General features: G+C 38.6%; 1 protein-coding gene across 2 annotated transcripts; it reads left to right on the plus strand.

Annotated features, from left to right (window-relative positions):
- The first annotated feature begins 1,397 nt into the window (after positions 1-1,397).
- On the plus strand, positions 1,398-20,233 carry f5 (coagulation factor V). 2 transcript variants are annotated; one of them, XM_077216627.1, is made up of 25 exons: positions 1,398-1,768; positions 2,169-2,251; positions 2,402-2,524; positions 2,983-3,195; positions 4,721-4,882; positions 4,960-5,181; positions 5,343-5,508; positions 5,594-5,774; positions 5,906-6,002; positions 11,252-11,457; positions 12,709-12,859; positions 12,953-13,165; positions 13,266-15,747; positions 15,854-16,022; positions 16,121-16,357; positions 16,524-16,740; positions 16,937-17,116; positions 17,189-17,305; positions 17,405-17,476; positions 17,561-17,646; positions 17,739-17,894; positions 19,216-19,360; positions 19,441-19,592; positions 19,686-19,868; positions 19,960-20,233. In XM_077216627.1, exons 1-25 carry the CDS (start codon positions 1,626-1,628, stop codon positions 20,104-20,106), a joined length of 6,303 nt encoding a protein of 2,100 aa, XP_077072742.1. In that variant the 5' UTR covers positions 1,398-1,625; the 3' UTR covers positions 20,107-20,233. The 2 variants fall into 2 exon arrangements, with proteins under 2 accessions (XP_077072742.1, XP_077072743.1); XM_077216628.1 differs by lacking the exons at positions 19,216-19,360; positions 19,686-19,868; positions 19,960-20,233.
- Positions 20,234-21,299: the final 1,066 nt, after the last annotated feature.

Consider the following 21,299-nt stretch of genomic DNA (forward strand, 5'->3'; position numbering starts at 1 on the left):
GATTTTAATCACTGAATGTAAAATCTGCAACAATTATGTTTTTATTTAGGCTATAATTGGATAATGAATAAAGTGTTCAAATGTTTCCAGAACAAAAATATACAGAAAATTATCTTCTAAAGTTTAAGTGTATTTTCTGTTAGTATACTTTAGGATTGAAAGTAGTATTTGTTGGCTGTATACCGTATTTATGTAAGACTGAATAATTGAGTGCTTTCTCTTCAGATGATCAAACTTAACTGCGATTTCCCCATCACTTTTAACATGCCGTTCAATGCTGTACATTTAATGTTGTAGAGATTTTAAGGTTTAATAAATAAGTTTTATTATTTTAACATGTTTTCCATACTTTTGTTCAGTGTTGTCTGCTTCTGTCTGGAAAATTTAACAAGGGTTTGTTAGGAAATTTCAAGTAGCCTATGTCTTCACCCAACAGGCACTTCTGAAGGAAATGTGGTCATGTGTGAGTCATACGCCAAATCACATAAAGTTTGGTTTGTAACAACAAATTATGTTTTTCTTTATTATTGTTATTATTATATGACGTGATGCTCATAGAGTTGGAGGTAAATTTTAAACAAAGTCCAGACATCTTCAGATACATGACTCATTTTAAACATTTATGCAACTTGTACACTGTAAACAAACAATGTATTAAGAAACTATTCAAGGGATATCAAAGGGATTATGAGTAAATCCTTATAATGAAATTGCTGTCTAGGGCGGAAAAGTGTTACGATGGTATTTCACGGAAACTGAATCCTACATTAATTTAGTTCTGTTTCATGATTATGGTGTAGAAGTAGAACCTCTTTATTTTGTGCAGATGATAGTTAGTTGGTTGCATAATGAAAATTTGGAATATTTGTGCATATGTGTAATCTATGCCTGCATGCATAAATGATAAAATTATACACTAAGTAGCATTTGTTCCCAAAGGGAGGTATTCAAATGGCACTGACAAACACACTCAGAAAAAAGATCAGGTCACTGGGGCAATACCCTATAAAGTACAAAAGCAAAAAAGGTACATCTTCATACCTTATTTACCTGTAAATGGTACATACTTTAAAAGTATGTATTAGTACATTAAGTGTAGGTCCATATTGGTACCTTTTAGCTTTTGAACCTTAGGGCACAAACCCTGTGAAAGCTTTGTACCTTGTTTACTGAGAGTAAATATGTTCATGGAAACTTAGTGTTTTCCATTATTGTCAACATAACATAACATTTGCTTAAAAAAATAAAGTAGTTTTACATCTTCAAAAAGCCTCAGAGTTAACTAATGATGACTAAACAAAAACAAGAAGTTTCAGTTTATTGATAATGATCTGAAAACTGCCCTCGAACGTGCAAGTGAAGTGTGTGTGTGTGTGTGTGTGTGTGTGTGTGTGTGTGTGTGTGTGTGTGTGTGTGTGTGTGTGTGTGTGTGTGTGTGTGTGTGTGTGTGTGTGTGTGTGTGTGTGTGTGTGTGTGTGTGTGTGTGTGTGTGTGTGTGTTGTGCATGTCTGTGTGTGTTCAACAAAGGGGTGGGGGGATATAAAGCTCACTGATATTTCTCTGAAAGTTCAGAATTTCCTGAACTCCGGAACAGACTGTTTCTACCTGGAGTTTCATTGTCAGATATGAAATTCCACTCCTGGCCAGGGGCCCTTTGTGGTTTGGCCCTTCTGGCATTCCTGTGTCATTGTGCAACAGCTGTGGAGAGACGCTATTACATTGCAGCTGTTAATATTAACTGGGACTACACAACTGCCGGACAGCAAAGGTATGAAAAATAACATTATTTGTTGGGGTTCAAATTGATTATTATATTTTTCTAAGTAGTTATATCAATTGTTTGTCATTTATTTTTTTCAGTTCTTGTATTTCAGTGATAAAGTAACTCACTGTTGTAAAACTGTATCAAATAATTACATATCTGTCCTGAGACAGTTTATTATCTGACAAGAAGTAGCATTCAAAAAAAAATATTTTAAATAACAATTTTATATGCAAGGCAAACAAGGACAAGACGTAACAAAGACATTTTTATATGAAAGACACACACAAAAAAAAAATATATATATATATATAGATGGTTTAACATTTTGTCTGTTTTTTTTTTTTTTTTTTGTATTTTATATACAAATTCATGTGAGCAATATATTTATTGTTGCTGTACACAGGTCTGGACCATCGTATAAAAAAGTAGTATACAGGGAGTACAATGAGGGATTCACACAGCCTAAAACACATCCCTTGTCTTCAGGTACCTGTTTTTGAACACATATTGACTTTGTTTCAACATTAAAATCATTTATTAGGTATTAATGCATGAAAATACATGCTTATTCATAGGTCATTTACACTACTGTTACAGGAAGTTTTAAATTATGATTGTTCAAAACGAATTCTCTAGGGTTACTTGGGCCTACATTACGCGGACAAGAGGGCGACACAATCATTGTCACATTCAAGAACATGGCTGATCATCCCTGCAGCATCCACCCACACGGCATTGCTTACGAGAAGCAGTCAGAGGGTGTGTTATGATGTGTTTGCGGTAACAGTATGATTGACGCAATAGTGTTGTAATGTAAAGCACGTTAGTAACACATGGCGCTATGAAATAATAGAGATGATACATTTCAAGAGGAATGTTGTTTAAAGGACATTATGGATTATTTTAGTAGTCATCATTTAGTTGAGTAAACACCTTGAGCAACACAAACATCTGTGTTTGATTTCTTTGGAAATATTAACCCAGGATACAAATTTACCACAGGCTGTACCTAAGTCCAAAGCTTTGAGTCATAAATAAATATTTACCTATACAATATCTAAATTTTTTTCTAAAAGTACAATTTGTTAACCAAGACACATGGTTTAGTTTCATTTGTATATACAGTACATCATCATTAGTTTCATTCATATAATCATTAGTTTCATTTGTGTATGATGAAGCTGCATCCTTTTTGCATCACTAATGTTTCCATATAGGGTCTTTGTACTTTGACAACACGTCACTTCTTGAGAAAAAGGATGACATCATTCTCCCCGGCCAAGAGCACACATACTACTGGGAGGTGACATCTGAGGTGACCCCTACAGCTGCGGACCCCCCATGCCTCACCTACACATATCTTTCCCATTATGACATTGTCAAGGACTACAATACAGGGTTAATAGGCACAATGCTGATCTGCAAGAAAGGTATGTGAGAGAGAAAAAAAACAAGATCCTGGATTTAAAATGTGATGTTTATTATGACATTTGTGCTTAGATGGGTTAAGACTCCGCTTTATTTTTTACCTTTTGACCACTAAATCTCATCTCATAATTTACTAAATAGCTGTGCTGTTATTTCCATGACTGTTAAATATATTCCATCTGAACGATTACGATTATGGTTATGAGATTCAATTATCTTTTTTTGACAAGGATTATAGTGATCTGTAAATGTATTTTATGTTAGATATTAAAAGTGTTTGACTATTTTTTAATGGGGGACTTGTGGACACAATTCATTTAGATTTGTACAAAACTCTTGGGACAAGAGAATTGTCCCAAGAGTTGAGGCATTTAGAATTGAGGCCGAAAGCTGCTATATTTTAAATATGAGATTAAAATGGAAATGTTGATTTACTGTCAATACTATAGGTTAAAACCCTCTATACAGTGAAAACAATAATGGAATATTTTATTATAGTAATAATATTACTATTAATAGACCTAATACTATTGCTACCATTGTACTGTAAAATAAAAAATAGCATTTAATAATAATAATACTAATAATTTTATTTTACAGAACAACAATTTCTTAAATCCATACATAATTGCTTATGCTTAATTTCTCTAAAAGTCTTAATTTCTTCGCTTTCACATGTTAAACCACAGATTTAATTTTGGCAGAAAACCGTGGTTCTATTTTCATTGCCCATGAATCCTTGCAGACCTATTATGGATTTTAAATGGGGATTTTTGTAGAAACCGAATTATTCAGGCTACATTCACACTGTCAGTCTTGAAGATTGACAACCGCATTTACTGATCATGTGCATCTTGAAATGTCTCGTTCGCACAATTTACAGTAGCGTCTAGAATAGGCCTACTGTCTGTATGAACATGTAAGTCGAGTTTATCTGTCAAATCTTCATTAACCAACAACAGCAGCTTTTATAGAGTAGAACACCAAACTATGAGCCCCATTGGAGAACAGTGACTGGATGTATTGGGATATAAAACATTCAGATATCACACAGCTCTTATCTCTGTCACTGCAAGTTTACATAACCACACAAGAAAACCTGCAACACACGGAAGACGCAAGTTTATGCAGCTGAGCGGCTCTCTCGCACTGACGTGACAGACAACTAGTTGTCTGGTTCGGTTCAAATCAAATCAAAATCAAAATCAAATTCATTCACACAGCGCGTTTTTTCCTAGAATACGGTTGAAAGTCCTGAAAATGTATGGGAGTTCGGATATAGAATGTGGCCTCAGTCAGAATATTAACAAATGTCTTCATTTATTTCTGTTAATAATGTAATACATTGAATGATGCATCATCATCCTGTAGGCTACATGCTGAACTCATTTTCAAATGTTACAGAACAACGCAGTATACTGTTTTTAAGGGGGAAATCTTTCCCCAGCTTATCATTTTGATTTTCCCAGAAATTACACAACTATAAACAGCTCTGCTTGTTTAGAAGAATATGTCCTTGTCCCACAGGCACCCTAGACAGCTCCGGAAATCAGATTAATTTCCATCAGGAGGCTGTGCTGTTGTTCGGAGTGTTTGATGAGAGCAAGAGCTGGTACAGCACCGGGGACCCTCAGCGGGCACAGGATGTCAAATACACTATAAATGGCTACACAAATGGCTCTGTACCAGGTTGGTTTGAAATATTTCACTAGCATGTTCATTTCTGCAAATTTACTTACGCATTAAAACTTCTTGTCGTCCTCCAGATCTGGAAATCTGTGCTCACTCCAAAGTCAGCTGGCACCTGCTGGGAATGAGCTCTGAGCCAGAGCTCTTTTCTGTACACTTCAATGGGCAAGTCCTTCTGCATGATGGGCACAAAACTTCAGCTGTTGGCATCATTAGTGGAACTGCCACTAGTGCCAGTATGACTGGTGTCCACCCCGGCCGCTGGCTCTTTTCCTCTCACATTAGCAGGCACTTGGAAGGTAAGACCTGTCAGAGAAACCAAAAAACACATGAATTATTCATTAAAACACTAACATACAGTCTCTATTTCATAGCTTTGTAGAATAACTATTAATTAGTTCTGACAGTTTGTACTTTATAAAAGTGATTACAGATTACAAATGTGATGTCATATTTGCAGCTGGCTTGCATGGATATCTGATTATCAGGACGTGTGATGAGTACACAGCACCAAAAAGACGACTTACTATCCAGCAGAAACAAGAAAGCCAAGAGTGGATTTACTATATAGCAGCAGAAGAGATCATTTGGGATTATGCTCCAAATATGCCAGACAACATTGATGGGTATGTGTGCGTCATGATTCATCAACAGGACATACTCTTGTGTGAGCTCCATTCTTATGCTTTTTTCTCACTTTATTCCACTCAGGGATTTCCGGATAAAATATTTAAAGCAGGGGTCTCAGCGGATAGGTAAAAAATACAAAAAAGCTGTGTTTGCCCAGTATAAAGATAGCACGTTTAAAGAGAGGGCGGAAGACAAGCAGAGAAAGAAGGAGCTTGGGATTCTCGGGCCAGTGATAAGAGCCCAAATCAGAGATGTCATAAAGGTACAGCTTCTCACATAATCACGGCTCTAATCATTATTATATTATTTTATTTTTGTGATTAAAGGTAAACAGAATAATATTTCCAATGTTTCTGGTCAGGATGAATGATGATTGTGATGTTGTTTCTATAGATTGTCTTTAAAAACAAAGCATCACGTCCGTATAGTATCTATCCTCATGGACTGACCATTGATAAAGCAGCAGAAGGAGCCAGTTATCCTGAGGGAGGTTCGTCTAATATCTATGAATCTGTACCACACGCATGCAATTCATAAATCTATCTCTATTTAAAGCATACAAAATTGCTATATGGCTAAAGCCAAATTAATACTTCTGCGTCGAACTCACGGCGTAGCTACGCCATAGTTACCATTCGGCGTACCCTGACGTACAACTCTCCAAAAATGTAACAACACGTCAATTCTACGTGGACTCGCATCAATGGTCAATTCTCTGTGATTGGCCTGCTAGAACCCCTCCCTCGGGTTCCCCTCTGCATGTCAAATTTATGGCAAACCAAGAGGGTCAGAATTAAGCTATAGATTAATCATTTATAGATTCATGTTTTTTACAAATATATATTTTTATATATTATATTATTCCTCAAGTTTGGATTTCACAACTTTTAACTTAAAAAAATGTTTAAAGGACAAGTTAGATATTTTACACTTAAAGTCCTGTTTTAAAGGTGCTCTAAGCGATGTCAGGTGACATCACTTCTTGTTGACGTTTAAAGTATTGTCTAACAAAACGAAGGCTAACTAGACCCTCCCTCCTCCTCATCTGTGCACTAACCCCCCAAACCCCACCCCCAAACCCTTCTTATCGGTTATTGGCTGGAACAGTTTGTTATGTTTCGTGGTGCGGGTAAGCCTAGTTTGTTTTTGTTGCCGTTTGTGGAGCCTGGGGTGTCTGCAGACACCGTTTTTTTTTACAGTGTGTTCAGGGGACAGGCAGCTAGCGGATAGTGAGGAGATGTTTGTTGTATGTGACAAAAAATGTTTTTGCCTAAAAAACGTGTGACATCGCTTTGAGCACCTTTAAGATCGTTTCTGATGAAATAGAATGGTTAAGATTGAAATTTGGACAAATGCTGCTGTTCCGAGAATTTTCGGTTTCTGTGTTAGCACCCCATAACCCCCCCCACCACCCCCCCAACCCCCACCCCCCACCCCCACAATGGTTTCATAGGGGCACTGGAAGAATCATCCATAAACTTTATTTTACAAAGACGTGAAACTCACCGAGTGGATTGGGGTGTTCACTGATATGCTCACAAAAAATCGCTGCAAAAGATGCTTTCCAACAGGTTTTATCGTAGTTTTTGTCCAACTCCATTGACTTGTATTGGATGTTCTGTGAGGTACGGTATTACTCCGCCACTGGAAACGGAAATGGGGTTGTTTGTATTCTTTCTGTAGTCTTATGCAGTCGCGGTTGTCACGGTTGGTAAATCCTATGTCTTCTTCTTGTCTCGTGTTTCTGTTGTTGTATGTGAGTGTGCTGATTAGATGGGCGTGGCCGCTCATCAGCACTCATCAGCCATCCACTCATTATCCCACCAGCTGCAGCTTGTCTGATTATGTGTATTTATACTCACCACCTTCTCATCTTCCTTGTCAGATCGTTGTATGTGGTTTCCCCGGTGTGTCTGTGTTCCAGTCGCGTTCGAGTCTCATGTCCATCCTGTTCCGGTTCTTGTTTCTGTGGATTCTCTGGATATCAATTCGTCATTGGACTCTCATCACCGCACCACTTTCTGCACTTGTTTCTGCACCCTTATCATCTGACCATTGGAGTCCCTGCGCCACTTACCTGTTTGTCTGTGTTGGACTTCCTCATTGTTACTACTTCAAATAAAGAGTTTATCTGCACTTGCTTCCGTCGATCTATCATGACAGCGGTATTGTAGGCTACGCTATCCAAACATTGGCAAAGGTGCATTATCGCCACCAACTGGGCTGGAGTGTCTATTATTCAAGCTCTCAACGGAAGAATGTCCGGTTGTGAGGCGTTTGGAAAAATAGGTCCACAGTTTTACAACGAATGGTAAAACATCTCTTGGAAAGCATCTTTTGCAGACATTTTTGTATGAGCATATCAGTGAACACCCCAGACCACTCGGTGAGTTTCATGTCTTTGTAAACTAAAGTTTAATGGGTTTTATGTATGATTCTTCCAGTGCCCCTATGAAACCATTGTGGAGGTGGGGGGGGAGTGCTAACACAGAAATCGAAGATTCTCAGGACAGCAGTATTTGTCCAAATTTCAATCTTAACCGTTCTATTTCATCAGAAACGATCTTAAAACAGGGCTTTAAGTGTAAAATACCGAACTTGTCCTTTAACAGTAGATGTGACGACAGGTAATGGTGCATATATATTTGTTGCACATGAGAAAGAGAGCTGAAAACATAACAGTTTCATTGTGTGAATCCAAGAAGAATTGCACAGGTTTTAGCCAGATTGTAGGCTAAGCCACACACGATTTGCAGGCCCTCCAAAACAATGCAACCATGGATTATTTTCCTTGTTTAATGGTGATAGCTCATTACAAGCATAGATTACCACAAATAATCTGTGCTGCATTGGTCTGGTCTGACTCAGTTCATCATTGATTGGGAGTGAACAGTTAAAACTTTCTGGCTGTGGAGATCAGTGGGCATGGCTCATTATACTATAAGCAAAACGCTGTAAAATAACGCACACTCTGTGCAACCAAAACTATGGCGAGATGAACGGCGTAAAAAGCGTCGCTTTTCATGCACACTAAAACGCCGTCATTGACGTATTTCGCACGGTTTTTACGGCGTTTGTAATTACAACGGCATATTTTGCGGCGTAAATACGGTTTAAAGCGCCCTGTAAACGCAATGAATCTATTGCGTAATTCTGACCCTTTTGGCTTGCCATAGTAATTGCACGTCAACGCGGACAACGACGCACCGTAGTCCTACAGCGTAGAGGCTCCGGCGTAGGTCCGACGCAGAAGTATAAATCAGGCTTTAGTGATTGTCAAATCGCGAAGGCTACAATTTAATTTAATAAATAAATGTGTTGCTTGTTTCAGAGGTAAGTGCACCACTGTGCTCATGATCCAGTGTTTTTGTTTCAGTGAAACACACACAAAAAAGGGAATAGTTAACAAAAAGAGTCTTTATTAAATCTAAACAGAAATCTAACGAGATCGTAGGAGGAAACAAAAAACAAGCTTGTTTGAGATGCGCCGTGCCTTGCCTTAATTATAGGCGAGAGTAGGCGGCTGCAGTCAGGGGAGGAATGAAAAAAGCACAGGCAAGCCGGACATTTCTCTCTTCTAGTGGATCTGACACCTGCGAGATCAAAGATGGATCGCGAGATTCACGCGTGCACAGTAGCATATTCCTAATAAACTGGATGTAATTTAAGTTCTGTTGCTTTTATATGAAAATAAATGAACAAGACACCCAAAGTACTTGTAATTTAATTCCATTCCAAATATGTGTTTATCAATCATTTTTTCTTTAACACAGACATGTGTTTTTTGTGTGTGTTTTTATAAAAATTACAATGCATGACCCATAGAGATCGCACTGTCAGAGAGTTTGGGAATATTCACACAACGTACACATAAAACAGGATATCAGAGTTTTAAAATCAAACATTTTAAAGGAGAACATCACGGTTGTTTAATGCTCACCAATGAGCATTAAACTGTGTCGTCAGCAAGTCGTTTCCCATCGTGCTTTTGATCAGCGCAGTCAGTGGGGAGCAACTGCGCCCGACTGCAGAATTCGACACGTCCGCCTTGCAGTCGTGAAAGTTTTTTGACACAGGCCTACGTCAGCATGACAGCAAAGCGGATCGCACTCAGACACATTTCTAACCGGTATGCATCTCGCGCTGATCAACGATCGGTCCTGCGCAGATTTTGCTCATCTCAAACAAGCCTAATGACAACCATGTATAACACTGATGACAATAAACTGAACAAAACAGGGAATACAGAGAAGCAAACAAGGGAGCTAAATGATACACGTGTAGGTACTTCATCGGAAACCGTACTCGGTTACCTAACGTAACCTAGGTTCTCTCTAGAAGAGGGAACGAGTATTGTGTAAGTATAGCTTACGCTACGGGAAAGATTCATCTTTTCAAGATATTGAAGCCAAAAAATGATCCTTAATTTTTGTATCCATTGTCAACACAGTGCCGCAGCTAGCAGACCTTGAGCAGGCTGTCTAGCGTGCTCATAGGCTGCCCTGCGGGAACTGCTGCCGCCTACCGCTGAGCCCGACTTGACGTCACGTCCAATGAAGGGCGCTCGCGCCTTCACAGCGTCGAAGCCTGCCAGAATGGGCTTGGCTTAGCGTATATAAGCAGGCTCGGAGGCTGAATTCTCTGGTTTTCATCGACTGAAGCGAAAAAACGCTCTTGGCGCAAGCACGGCAGGTTACGCAATACTCGTTCCCTCTTCTAGAGAGAACCGAGGTTACGTTAGGTAACCGAGTACATTCTCTTACGAGAGGTTCTCTCGTATTGCGTAAGTATAGCTTACGCTACGGGAACCCCTTGTCAAAGCCGTGCGCGCCAGCATCCACTTATGAGTCCCAGAAAGATACGGGGATCCCAGATCAACGGGAATAAGCGCATGTAATATAAGCACAGTAAAAGCACTCACAGGGAAAACAGAGAGGCGATGCCGGTCAATGTATAAGCATATAGCACATATAGCACATATAGACAAAAAGACGTCTCGTGCTCTTTTAGATAGAATAGAAAGGATACGTCGCCGTATAGCGTAGCTGGCACGGAAGGCTGAAGGTGGCGAAGATAGCCGGTTTCCTCAGGCACTGTCCTTAGCTGGCTTGTCGCTGTTTGGACGGCGGCGGCTTCTCTAGATCCAGCGATGCGAAGAGCTCGCTGAAGAGATGAAAATCAGAGAATTCAGCCTCCGAGCCTGCTTATATACGCTAAGCCATGCCCATTCTGGTGGGCTTCGACGCTGTGAAGGCGCGAGCGCCCTTCATTGGACGTGACATCACGTCGGGCTCAGTGGTAGGCTGCAGCAATTCCCGCAGGGCAGCCTATCAGCACGCTAGACAGCCTGCTCAGGGTCTGCTAGCTGCGGCACTGCGTTGACAATGGATACAAAAATTAAGGATAATTTTTTGGCTTCAATATCTCGAAAAGATTAATCTTTCCCGTAGCGTAAGCTGTACTTACGCAATACGAGAGAACTTCTCGTAAGATAACTAGGTAATTATGAATAAAACCACAGTTAATCAGGAAACATGGAAAACCATTTACTGTGAACTGAGCTGCTCCAATACACTGAAAACACAGTTATCACATGTGTAAATGAACAGTGAAACATACAAATCAGTATGATGCAGCTTCTTTATCCATGGCGAAGATAGATGTAAAATCGTAAAATAAAAGCTTAAGTGTGAATAAACCGAGTAAAGTGATTTAAACAAACCTGCGGTTTATTTGAAGGGAACCAGACACATGGCATTCAGCCAGGAGAGACCTACACCTATACATGGAGTGTGTCTGAGGAAGATGTACCAATGGACAGTGACCCCAGATGTCTGACCAGGATGTACCACAGTGCGGTGGACATTCCTCGAGACATTGCTTCTGGTCTTGTGGGTCCTCTTCTCATCTGTAAGAGCCAGTCTCTCACCAAAAAGAATATACAGGTAAGTGCTTTCTGTCTGTGAAATATTAGGTCACTGAATCAGAGTCAGATGTAGCCTAGAAATCTAGATGCACCCTAGCGGCAGCAAAATTTATTTTGCAGCCAGGGTAGTCTAGTAACTGTTGGCTTTTGAGCTGGAAAAACCAAACTCTAGTCAGGTCAATCACATCGTGTTTTGAGTTGGTGGGTGGGCTTAACATAATGACTGCAGAGTTGTGACGGTTCCGCGTTAATTCCCTGCTACTTGAAAACAAATAAGATGACCGCTGCTGCTGACGAACAGCGGTCTTTCGAATCGGCTTTGGCCGCGACTCTGGAGGACTTGGAGTTAAGCTTTTCTTTGTGAAAAGAACAAATAACGGCACTTAAGTCATTCTTAAAAAAGGAAGATGTGTTCGGAGTTTTGCCGACCGGATACAGCAAAAGTTTAATATATCAACTAGCTCCGCTGGTGGGAAAACGTATGGGACTCACTCAGCCACAGCTGTTCATTGCTCTGGTTGGTTGTAGCGCTATCCTATTGCATGCAGAGGGAATTTGAAAGACAACCGTTTTTCCCGATTGAGGCATGCCAATGGTGAGTTCCCAGACCTAACATCTTGATGTGGGTGTGGCTTGGCAGGCTAAGTCAGATGCTCAAATAATTCAAATGAATCCATTCTATATAATGGCTTTATATAAGGCATCATTGGAGCACCTTGTGTGGGACCCATGTTCCAACCAGTAGGCAGAAAAGTAAGTAACTAAATTTTTTTTGCCTAAAATACACATACGGCGACATTGTGTATACCATTTACAGATAAGGTAATATCAGAATGTGGTGATAAATACAGCTACTTATTTTTTTCATTTAGGTTTACATTTTATCCAAAGCAACTTACATTGCATTTCAAGGTACACCTTTTTACTTTCTTATCAGTTCTTGCTTTCCCTGGGAATCGAACCCATGTCCTTGGCATTGTAAGCACCAAAGCTCTACTGTTTGAGCTACAGGAAAGCTACATTGCATTTTTCAAAAATGTGAAATAGGTCTATAAGTTGTATATAATATATATATATATAGAGAGAGACCGGTTTGTGCATAGAGTTCCACATTGTTCGTTTAGTGACAAGCTAACATCAGATGGTTAATGGTTCAGGGAGTTGCTGCTTATGTGGAGTGTTTTGAAGTTATGAGTCTCTATTATGGTTAACATGCTAAGTAAGATGGTCTCAAAGCAGCTCACTCGAAAGCAATTCTTCTCTTTTTCAGCTAAAAGCCGACAAAGAACAGCATGCCATGTTTACAGTTTTTGATGAAAACAAGAGCTGGTACCATGATGAGAACATTAACACATACTGCAGTGACCCCAAAAGAGTTCAAATAGATGATCCAGAGTTTTACAAATCAAATGTTATGCACAGTAAGTGTTTTTCTGATGTAATCATGTCGGTGTTGTTGATTCATACATGGTACGATATGGTACATAATGTATTTATTGCATCAACTCTTACAGCAATCAATGGTTATGTTTATGAAAGTGGCCAAGAACTGGGATTTTGTCATGGTGAAATTGTGACCTGGCATGTGTCGAATGTTGGCGAACAAGATTACATCCAGACTGCCACTTTTTATGGCCATACATTTGAACTAAAAAACAGAGAAGAGGATATACTCAGTCTGTTTCCCATGACTGGCGAAACTATCTCTATGAACATGGTTAATATAGGTGAGTATCCAAGTTATTTCTAATTTTTATTTTATTTTAAGATTTAAATATTGACTATACATATTCTCCACATTCATATACCACACTCTCCACTTTATAGGTATTTGGCTTTTAGCATCACTGAACTCTCATGATTCCACTAAAGGCATGAGGGTTAAATTCAAGGACCTTGAATGCTTCCGAGATTATGTAATGGAATATGATTATGAGTCAGAGAAATTCACTGTATGGAAACCTGTGTCGATCACTGACATCAAAAAAGAGGCACCAAAACCAGTAAACCCTGGCATGGTTGATGAGGATACTGAAAACTATGCAGACTTCTTAGGCTTGAGGACATTCAAAAACTTCAAAGATGAAGTTGAGCAAATCGATTTTTCAATGCTAGATCAAGATGATGGTTTATTGCCGACTATTGAGGCACAAAGTCCGGCCAACTTGCCAGATGAAGTTGAGCAAATCGATTTTTCAATGCTAGATCAAGATGATGGTTTATTGCCGACTATTGGGGCACAAAGTCCGGCCAACTTGCCAGATGAAGTTGAGCAAATCGATTTTTCAATGCTAGATCAAGATGATGGTTTATTGCCGACTATTGAGGCACAAAGTCCGGCCAACTTGGCAGATGAAGTTGAGCAAATCGATTTTTCAATGCTAGATCAAGATGATGGTTTATTGCCGACTGTTGAGGCACAAAGTCCGCCCAACTTAGCAGATGAAGTTGAGCAAATTGGCCTTTCGATGCCAGATCATGATGATGATTTATTGCCGACTGTTGAGGCAAAAAGTCCGGCCCTAAGCAACGATTTGGACAAATCATACAATGTTACTTTAGGAATTTTAAATCAAACTCAGACTTATGGTTTATCAGCTGAGGCGGCTGTTTTGGACAAGATGCAATCTTCACATAAAGTATTGAATAAGAGCACAGAAGAGGCATTGCTAGACATGGGGAGCATTTCTGATGCCAATTCAGTCGAGATGTCAAATAATGAAACAGACAGTATTATCTCAAATTTTTCGGTTGTTGAAAGAAAGGTTCGCAGTCTAATAACAAAGCCAGTAAATGAGACAGTAAATTCATCATTAGAGACAGAAAGTGTCCCTGCTAATACTACTCATGCTCCAATAATTGAAACAAACATTACCAACACAATGAATGAAACACACAGTTTCCCCACTAATACAAGTATTACTTCATCTGATGCTCCAAATGTTGAAAGAAACATCACCATGGAGAATGAAAATGCATCTTTAAATTCATCTGAGTTAAAGCCCCTGCTATCAAATCAAACCTTAGTAAACAAAACGGTTATTCAAGAAGAGCTAAACACTAAAAATAGCACGGACGTAGCAGATGGTCACCGGGATAGTTCGGGTCACATCTTTATATACAACGTGCCTAGTCCTGACTCTCTGTCCAATATCTCAGAGACACAAGTTGAGGAGAATTTTGTGCTTCTGGGCAGTGATTATCCCTTGGAAATTTCAACAGATTTGACGACTAGGTTGGAATATGATGTCTCACTATTCGACACACTAGAGGACATTAGTGAACTAACTATAAACACAACAAGGATTCTGGAACTCAACAGCACAAAAGGGAATAATACTAGTGAGATGTTTTCGCAGATAAATTCTGAAACTGAGAGCATTTTTTATCTCAATTTGTCTACGCCTTTGAGAAACTACACCTCACAGAGCAATGAGTCTGAATCTTCAAATGAAACCTTGTCTGACTTCAGCCTCATCCTTGAACCTGAAATAACAGAGAACATAACATCATCCACTAATGATTCAATGGAATCTCACAGTGAAATTCCAAGGAATGCATCACAGTTCTTTCCTTTAGACATTAAAGAGAACACATCCTTTTCTGTTGGGCCTTTCAATGTTTCACAGATGAAGAATGGCTCAGAAAGCGAAAGTGAAGTGGTCATCTATCTGAAGAACAATCACAGCGAGGCCATACTCACGTCTCATATCGACCCAAAAGAAGAGCACTGGGGTTATGAAGGCAAACACGAACTTGTTCATATGGAGATCCCAGATCACATGAAAAAATACGTTACAGACACAGCAAATTCAAGTAAGCCAAAGAGTGAAAAGAAAAAAAAAGTAGTTCACCAAAGGGTAAAGCCGAGAAAGGGACATGGCATGAAGACAAAGAAAAGGAAAGAGTATAAGCCACAGCCACGTTCTGCTTTTTCTCCAAGGGGTCTTTCTCCAAGAGGTTTTGGACCTTCTGTGTTGAGCCCAAGGGGAACCAAGCCTTTCTCGAGTGAGGACGACTTGATGGGGAAAGCAATCGTCATAGGAGTGCCAAGACGGGATTTCAATGATTATGATATATATGTTCCAAAACAAGAGCAGGAAACCGATTTTGATGGAATGTTTGATCCCCCAGAAGAATATGAATATGTAGAGTACAAAGACCCTTATAGCAAAACGGCAGATGTTCAAAGCCCAGTTCTTGACACAACATCCCAGCATTTCTTAAAAATGGCTGGAGACAAGAATACCAGGACTTATTTCATCTCAGTTGAAGAGGAAGAATGGGATTATGCTGGTTATGGGCAGAGGTACTGTCAGCATCGTGCATTTCAAATGATAACACATTTTGCATTTCTAGAAATAAAAATAAATTTGAATTAATTTGTCAAATTACTTTGTTCTATGTTTCCTAAGGAGGCTTGATAAAACATCTCAAAACGAGAGGCCCACAGTTTTCAAAAAAGTGGTGTTCAGAAAGTACCTGGACAGTACCTTTAGTATCCAAGACATCCGAGGGGAAATGGATGAACACCTGGGAATTCTGGGTCCGGTTATTAAAGCTGAAGTTGATCAGACTGTTCTGGTACACCATTAAATATCTGAACATGCTTGTGCAGAAATGAGAATTAGAAGCAAATAGAAAATAAACATTAATAATTACATTCCTGCTTTCTGTGCTAGGTATTTTTCAGGAACCGTGCCAGCCGTCCTTTCTCTTTGCATGCAAAAGGAGTAAAATACTTAAAACAAATGGAAGGCCTGAGTTATGATGACCAATCACCGTACTGGTACAAACAGGACGATGCAGTTCAACCCAACAGCACCTTTACCTACATGTGGACTATAAATTCCAAATCTGGACCTCAAAATAATGAATCTGACTGTCGAACTTGGGCCTACTACTCTGCAGTGAATCCTGTAAGCATGAGTGTTCCTTCATATTCCTTCAAGGAGCAAGCACTTTACCAATATTGCTTCAGGGAGCTATCCACATTATGAATGTACTGTAAGTTAATTTGGATGAAAATGAGTACAACATGACTATTATTAATTTTCACTTAAACTGAATTATTTTCTTGCATAGGAGAGAGATATGAACTCTGGGCTGATTGGGCCGCTTCTGGTCTGTAGGAAGGGTACACTGGCTAAAAAGCCTATGGACAGAAGAGAGTTTGTCCTGCTCTTTATGACGTTTGATGAGAATAAGAGCTGGTACTACGAGGAGAATAGGGAGAGGATTGAAAGGAAAAACAGAAGAGCAATCATGGATCCAAAATTTCATGATCATTTAAAGTTTGACGGTAAGAAAGTTATTTTCAGCTATTTTTTGTGCTCCATTTTTTTTCATGGGAGAATTTTTTTACCGTCAGTATCATTGGATTAAAATTAAATAAACTGGAGTAAGTATTGAGATAAAAACAAGTGTCTAAAATAAAATTACTTGGAAAATATTTTTTAATATTTATACTATCTTATTTTTACATTTTGTCTCATCAGCTATCAATGGTATTATCTACAGTCTCAAAGGACTTAGAATGTACACAAATCAGCTAGTGAAGTGGCATCTCATCAACATGGGCTCTCCCAAAGACCTCCACAGTGTCCATTTCCATGGTCAAACATTCATAAATAAGGAATTAAAGGACCACCGTCATGGTGTTTACCCACTTTTACCAGGTTTGTAGTAGTGTTAGAAGATATCTACTTACCTAGATGACATAAAATTCACACTCAGCCCCCATCATTTAGGTGGATTTGCCACATTGGAAATGCTGCCTTCAAAGCCTGGTCTCTGGCAGCTGGAGTCTGAAGTTGGACTTTCACAGCAGAGAGGAATGCAGACCCTATTCCTTGTGTTAGATAACGGTATGACATAGACATATAGTAATTTCTCACGCTGATCCTATTACAGGAAAACAGCAGATTCTGTCAGATCTTTAAAATCTTACCTTGTCTGTTTTGCAGTCTGTGTTCACCCTCTTGGTCTCATCTCTGGAACTGTGCAAGATGAACACATAACAGCATCTGACTATAGAGGTAGGCTCTGAAAGCATAGCTTTTTATGTACTATAGTCATGGTTGGTCACAATATTAACATTATTATTTAACTCTGTGTTTAAGGACCATGGTATCCTCATTTGGCCAGACTACATAATACAGGGAAATACAATGCATGGAGTACAATAAAGACAGGACAGCATATTCAGGTAACTACTCATAATGGTGTGTAGACAATTAGACCATAAATAAAGAAATGCTAATGACTAGTTACTTCAGGTGGCTGTATCCTGCTTTCCAGGTGGACTTTCAGAGGCCGGTAGCGATTAGTAAAGTTGCCACACAGGGAGCCAAGCATTACTTTGTACATCATTTTGTGTGGAACTACACCATTTCCTACAGTACAGACAAAAAAAAGTGGATCTTCTATAAGGGAGACAGTGATACTGTCAGAAAGGCAAGTGACTATTTCTGTGTGGTTAAATAACCATAAATGTACATTTCAGCAAACTAGCCTGTTCACTCTAAACACGTTTTTTTTTTTCTATGTAAAAACAAAGAAAACACTAGGGCTGGGACAGTCCTGGAGGGCTATGCTCCTGCAGAGTTTTGCTCCAACCCTGATAAATCTCACCTGCCTCATCTCTCTAGTAATCCTGAAGACATTGATTAACAGTGTTTGGGGTAATGCATTACAAGTAATCAGATTACTTTTTTCAAGTAACTAAAGTAACACATTACTTTTAAATTTACAACAAAATATCTCAGTAACTTTCTTTGTTGAGTTTTCCTATTTATTGATCGACACTTTGTAAACATGATGGTTATTGATTGTAGCTCATCTCACTTGCACAAAAACATATTCAGTATTCCTCCTCAAAATGAATAAAAACATTGCAATCCAAACTTAGTATATTACACCAACCTCATTAATTATGATAAATAAAACAAATATACTTTATGTATTCCAGTTCAACCATACTAAGTAAAAAGGGGGCTGTTATTAAAAAACAAAAAAGCAAATCCACCTCAGGTGAGGAAAAAGTCATGTAAATCAATTAGTTACCTTTTTAGGGAGTAAAGCAATATTGTAATGCATTACATTTGGAAGTAACTTTTCCCAACAGTGTTGTTTAGCTTGTTCAGATGTGTTTGATTAGGGCTGGAGCTAAACTCTGCAGGACAGTGGCCCTCCAGGACTGAAGTTGCCTATCCCACCTCTAGGGGGGCTAAGCAAACTTCCAAGGTGGCCTTCATTATTTAAATGAGACAAAAGAAGCTAAAAAAACCTAAAATATATTAATTATTTAAATTAACCTCCTCAGTAGCTGTTTGCTTTCTTTGGGGAACCAGGGTTCACACTGTCTTAGAAATCCTGGATAACCTATATAATGAAAAGTCTTTTAAAACATTAAGTTACTAAAATCTGGAATGCTGAAATTGTATAGTTAATATTAAATTATTGTAGTTTATTTTACAGAAACTAGAAGTGGCCATTGATTAAAATAGGCTGAAAACAAAACTAGGGTTAGGGGGACCTTTGAATTTGGTTGTGGACATTAGGGGGCATTGGAGTCCCTTAGAACCACTGCAATAGATTGATGGCTTTGGCCTTGAAGCTGCTTCTCACTGCTTTTTTAGTACCACATTTTCAAGATGCTGTGTCAAGTTAATAATTTAAATGCATAAATTCCACTACATCTAATCTGAATGTGTTCTGTGTGAAAGGAACGGCCCATAGGATGTAAGAAATAAACCTTGTTTTTCAATACCGACAGACTATTGAAGGGAACAGTAATGCTTACGATACAAAGGAGAATATATTTTTCCCACCTCTGATTGGTCGATACGTGAGGCTTCATCCTTCACATTCTTACAACTACCCAACTGTCCGTTTGGAGTACTTTGGTTGTGAGCTTGATGGTATTGACGAAAATCAAACAGATTTTGTTTCCCTATATGGTTCAGATATATTATACTAAACCTCCTCATTGTTTTGGCAGGTTGTTCTCTGCCATTGGGAATGGAAAGTGGCCTCATTGAAGATACTCAAATCACTGCCAGTTCTGTGGCCTCCAGTTGGTACTCTGGACAGTGGCATCCTTGGTATGCACGCTTAAATAAGCAAGGGGCCGTCAATGCATGGCAAGCCAAGGTAGCTAAGACATCCCTCATAAAAGAAATTTTTAATGGTACTGTTACACTGCAAACCAACCTCAAGCCTCACTAAACTGTCTGCAATTTACAGAACAATGACATTCACTCATGGATCCAAGTGGAACTCAAGGATATAACGAAAATAACTGGGATTATAACACAGGGGGCCAAAACATTAAGCAATGAGATGTTTGTGACGGCATATACTCTGGAGTACAGTGAAGATGGAAAAAGATGGACAAAGTACACGGATGATGATGATTATGAACAAAAGGTAAGCAACATCACTTTTTGGGATTACATTTGTGGAAAAACAACAGTGTTTTATGTCTTCAGAATGACAGAGTGACTTTTTTTATTTCCAGACATTTCAAGGCAATACAGATAACAATGGCCAAGTAAAGAACTACATCTACCCACCAATATATTCCAGATTCATCCGAATTATTCCAAAACGATGGCAGAAATGCATTACTATGAGGATTGAGCTGCTTGGTTGTGATTTTAAATAAACACATGCACTATCTTTCACTAAAATGACAACACATGTTTTTTATATATATAATAAATATGTTGTGTGTTAGAATTAATTGTATTATGCTAAAACTCTGAATAAATGAATGAAGAATTTCCCAAAAAGTGAGGTCGATGAACGCAGAAATTTGTTAACGTGTTCCCACTTTTACAATGGCTATAATTTCTTATCAGAATCAGAAAGAGCTTTATTGCCAAGTATGTTTACATGTTCCCACATTTACAATGGCTATAATTTCTTATCAGAATCAGAAAGAGCTTTATTGCCAAGTATGTTTACACACATTATGAATTTGTCTTGGTGACAGGAGCTTCCAGTGCTGAAGGAAAGGACAGACATAATGCAGACAAAATAAATATAACACAATAATTATGATCACAGCATGCATACGCCACCTAGTGTTGCATGAATGTCTGCTCGCTCTTTTTCTCTCTCATACACACACACACACACACACACACACGTGTTTGCAACATAATGCCTAGGTGGTCTTGGCCAAACGAATCGGCTTTAACCACTGTATAAAAACACTGAGATGTTAAAGAGTTTTTCCTTTCTCATAATCAGCCATAATATTTCAATCTATTTTATGAAACTTAATTCATTTTCCGATTTCTCACTCCAACAAAGCAAATAAAACTTTTGTTTTTGTTTAAATTTGTACTCACACATTAGCCCATTCACAGAATGTCAGCATCCGAGTAGTACTTACAGTACTGAACACCAGAACAGCCAGGCATAGGAACAGTTTCTTCTCATGAACAGATAATGCTCCCACTTGGCAATAAACATGTGCAATACACAAAACTATTTATACATTTGTTTATTTAAGTCACCATACTCATTGCATTCCCCAGCATTTGTACATAACATACCTGTATACACATATATCGTCTATTGTCTATTTTGGTACATTGCACATTGTTTTTTCCTGTTTACTTATTCTATTTTTATATTTTTTATTATCTCTGTCCTGTCACAGTCATTCTATTTGTGCTGTGGAAGCTTCTGTCACCAAAACAAATTCCTTGTAAACATACCTGGCAATAAAGCTCGATAGATAGATAGATAGATAGATAGATAGATAGATAGATAGATAGATAGATAGATAGATAGATAGATAGATAGATAGATAGATAGATAGATAGATAGATAGATAGATAGATAGAT

Source organism: Siphateles boraxobius, unplaced genomic scaffold (genome assembly GCF_051911475.1).
Source record: "Siphateles boraxobius isolate OS27281-9 unplaced genomic scaffold, OSU_SipBor_1 7, whole genome shotgun sequence".
Classification (NCBI taxonomy): Eukaryota; Metazoa; Chordata; class Actinopteri; order Cypriniformes; family Leuciscidae; genus Siphateles; species Siphateles boraxobius.

What these genes read in the sequence shown, in the direction of transcription:
- f5 (XM_077216627.1), top strand. Translation starts at nt 1,626, where the DNA reads ATGAAATTCCACTCCTGGCCAGGGGCCCTTTGTGGTTTGGCCCTTCTG. An exon ending in TGATCATTTAAAGTTTGACG is followed by an intron (nt 16,741 to 16,936) that starts GTAAGAAAGTTA and finishes TTGTCTCATCAG; the next exon opens with CTATCAATGGTATTATCTAC. An exon ending in TCAATGCATGGCAAGCCAAG is followed by an intron (nt 19,593 to 19,685) that starts GTAGCTAAGACA and finishes TGCAATTTACAG; the next exon opens with AACAATGACATTCACTCATG.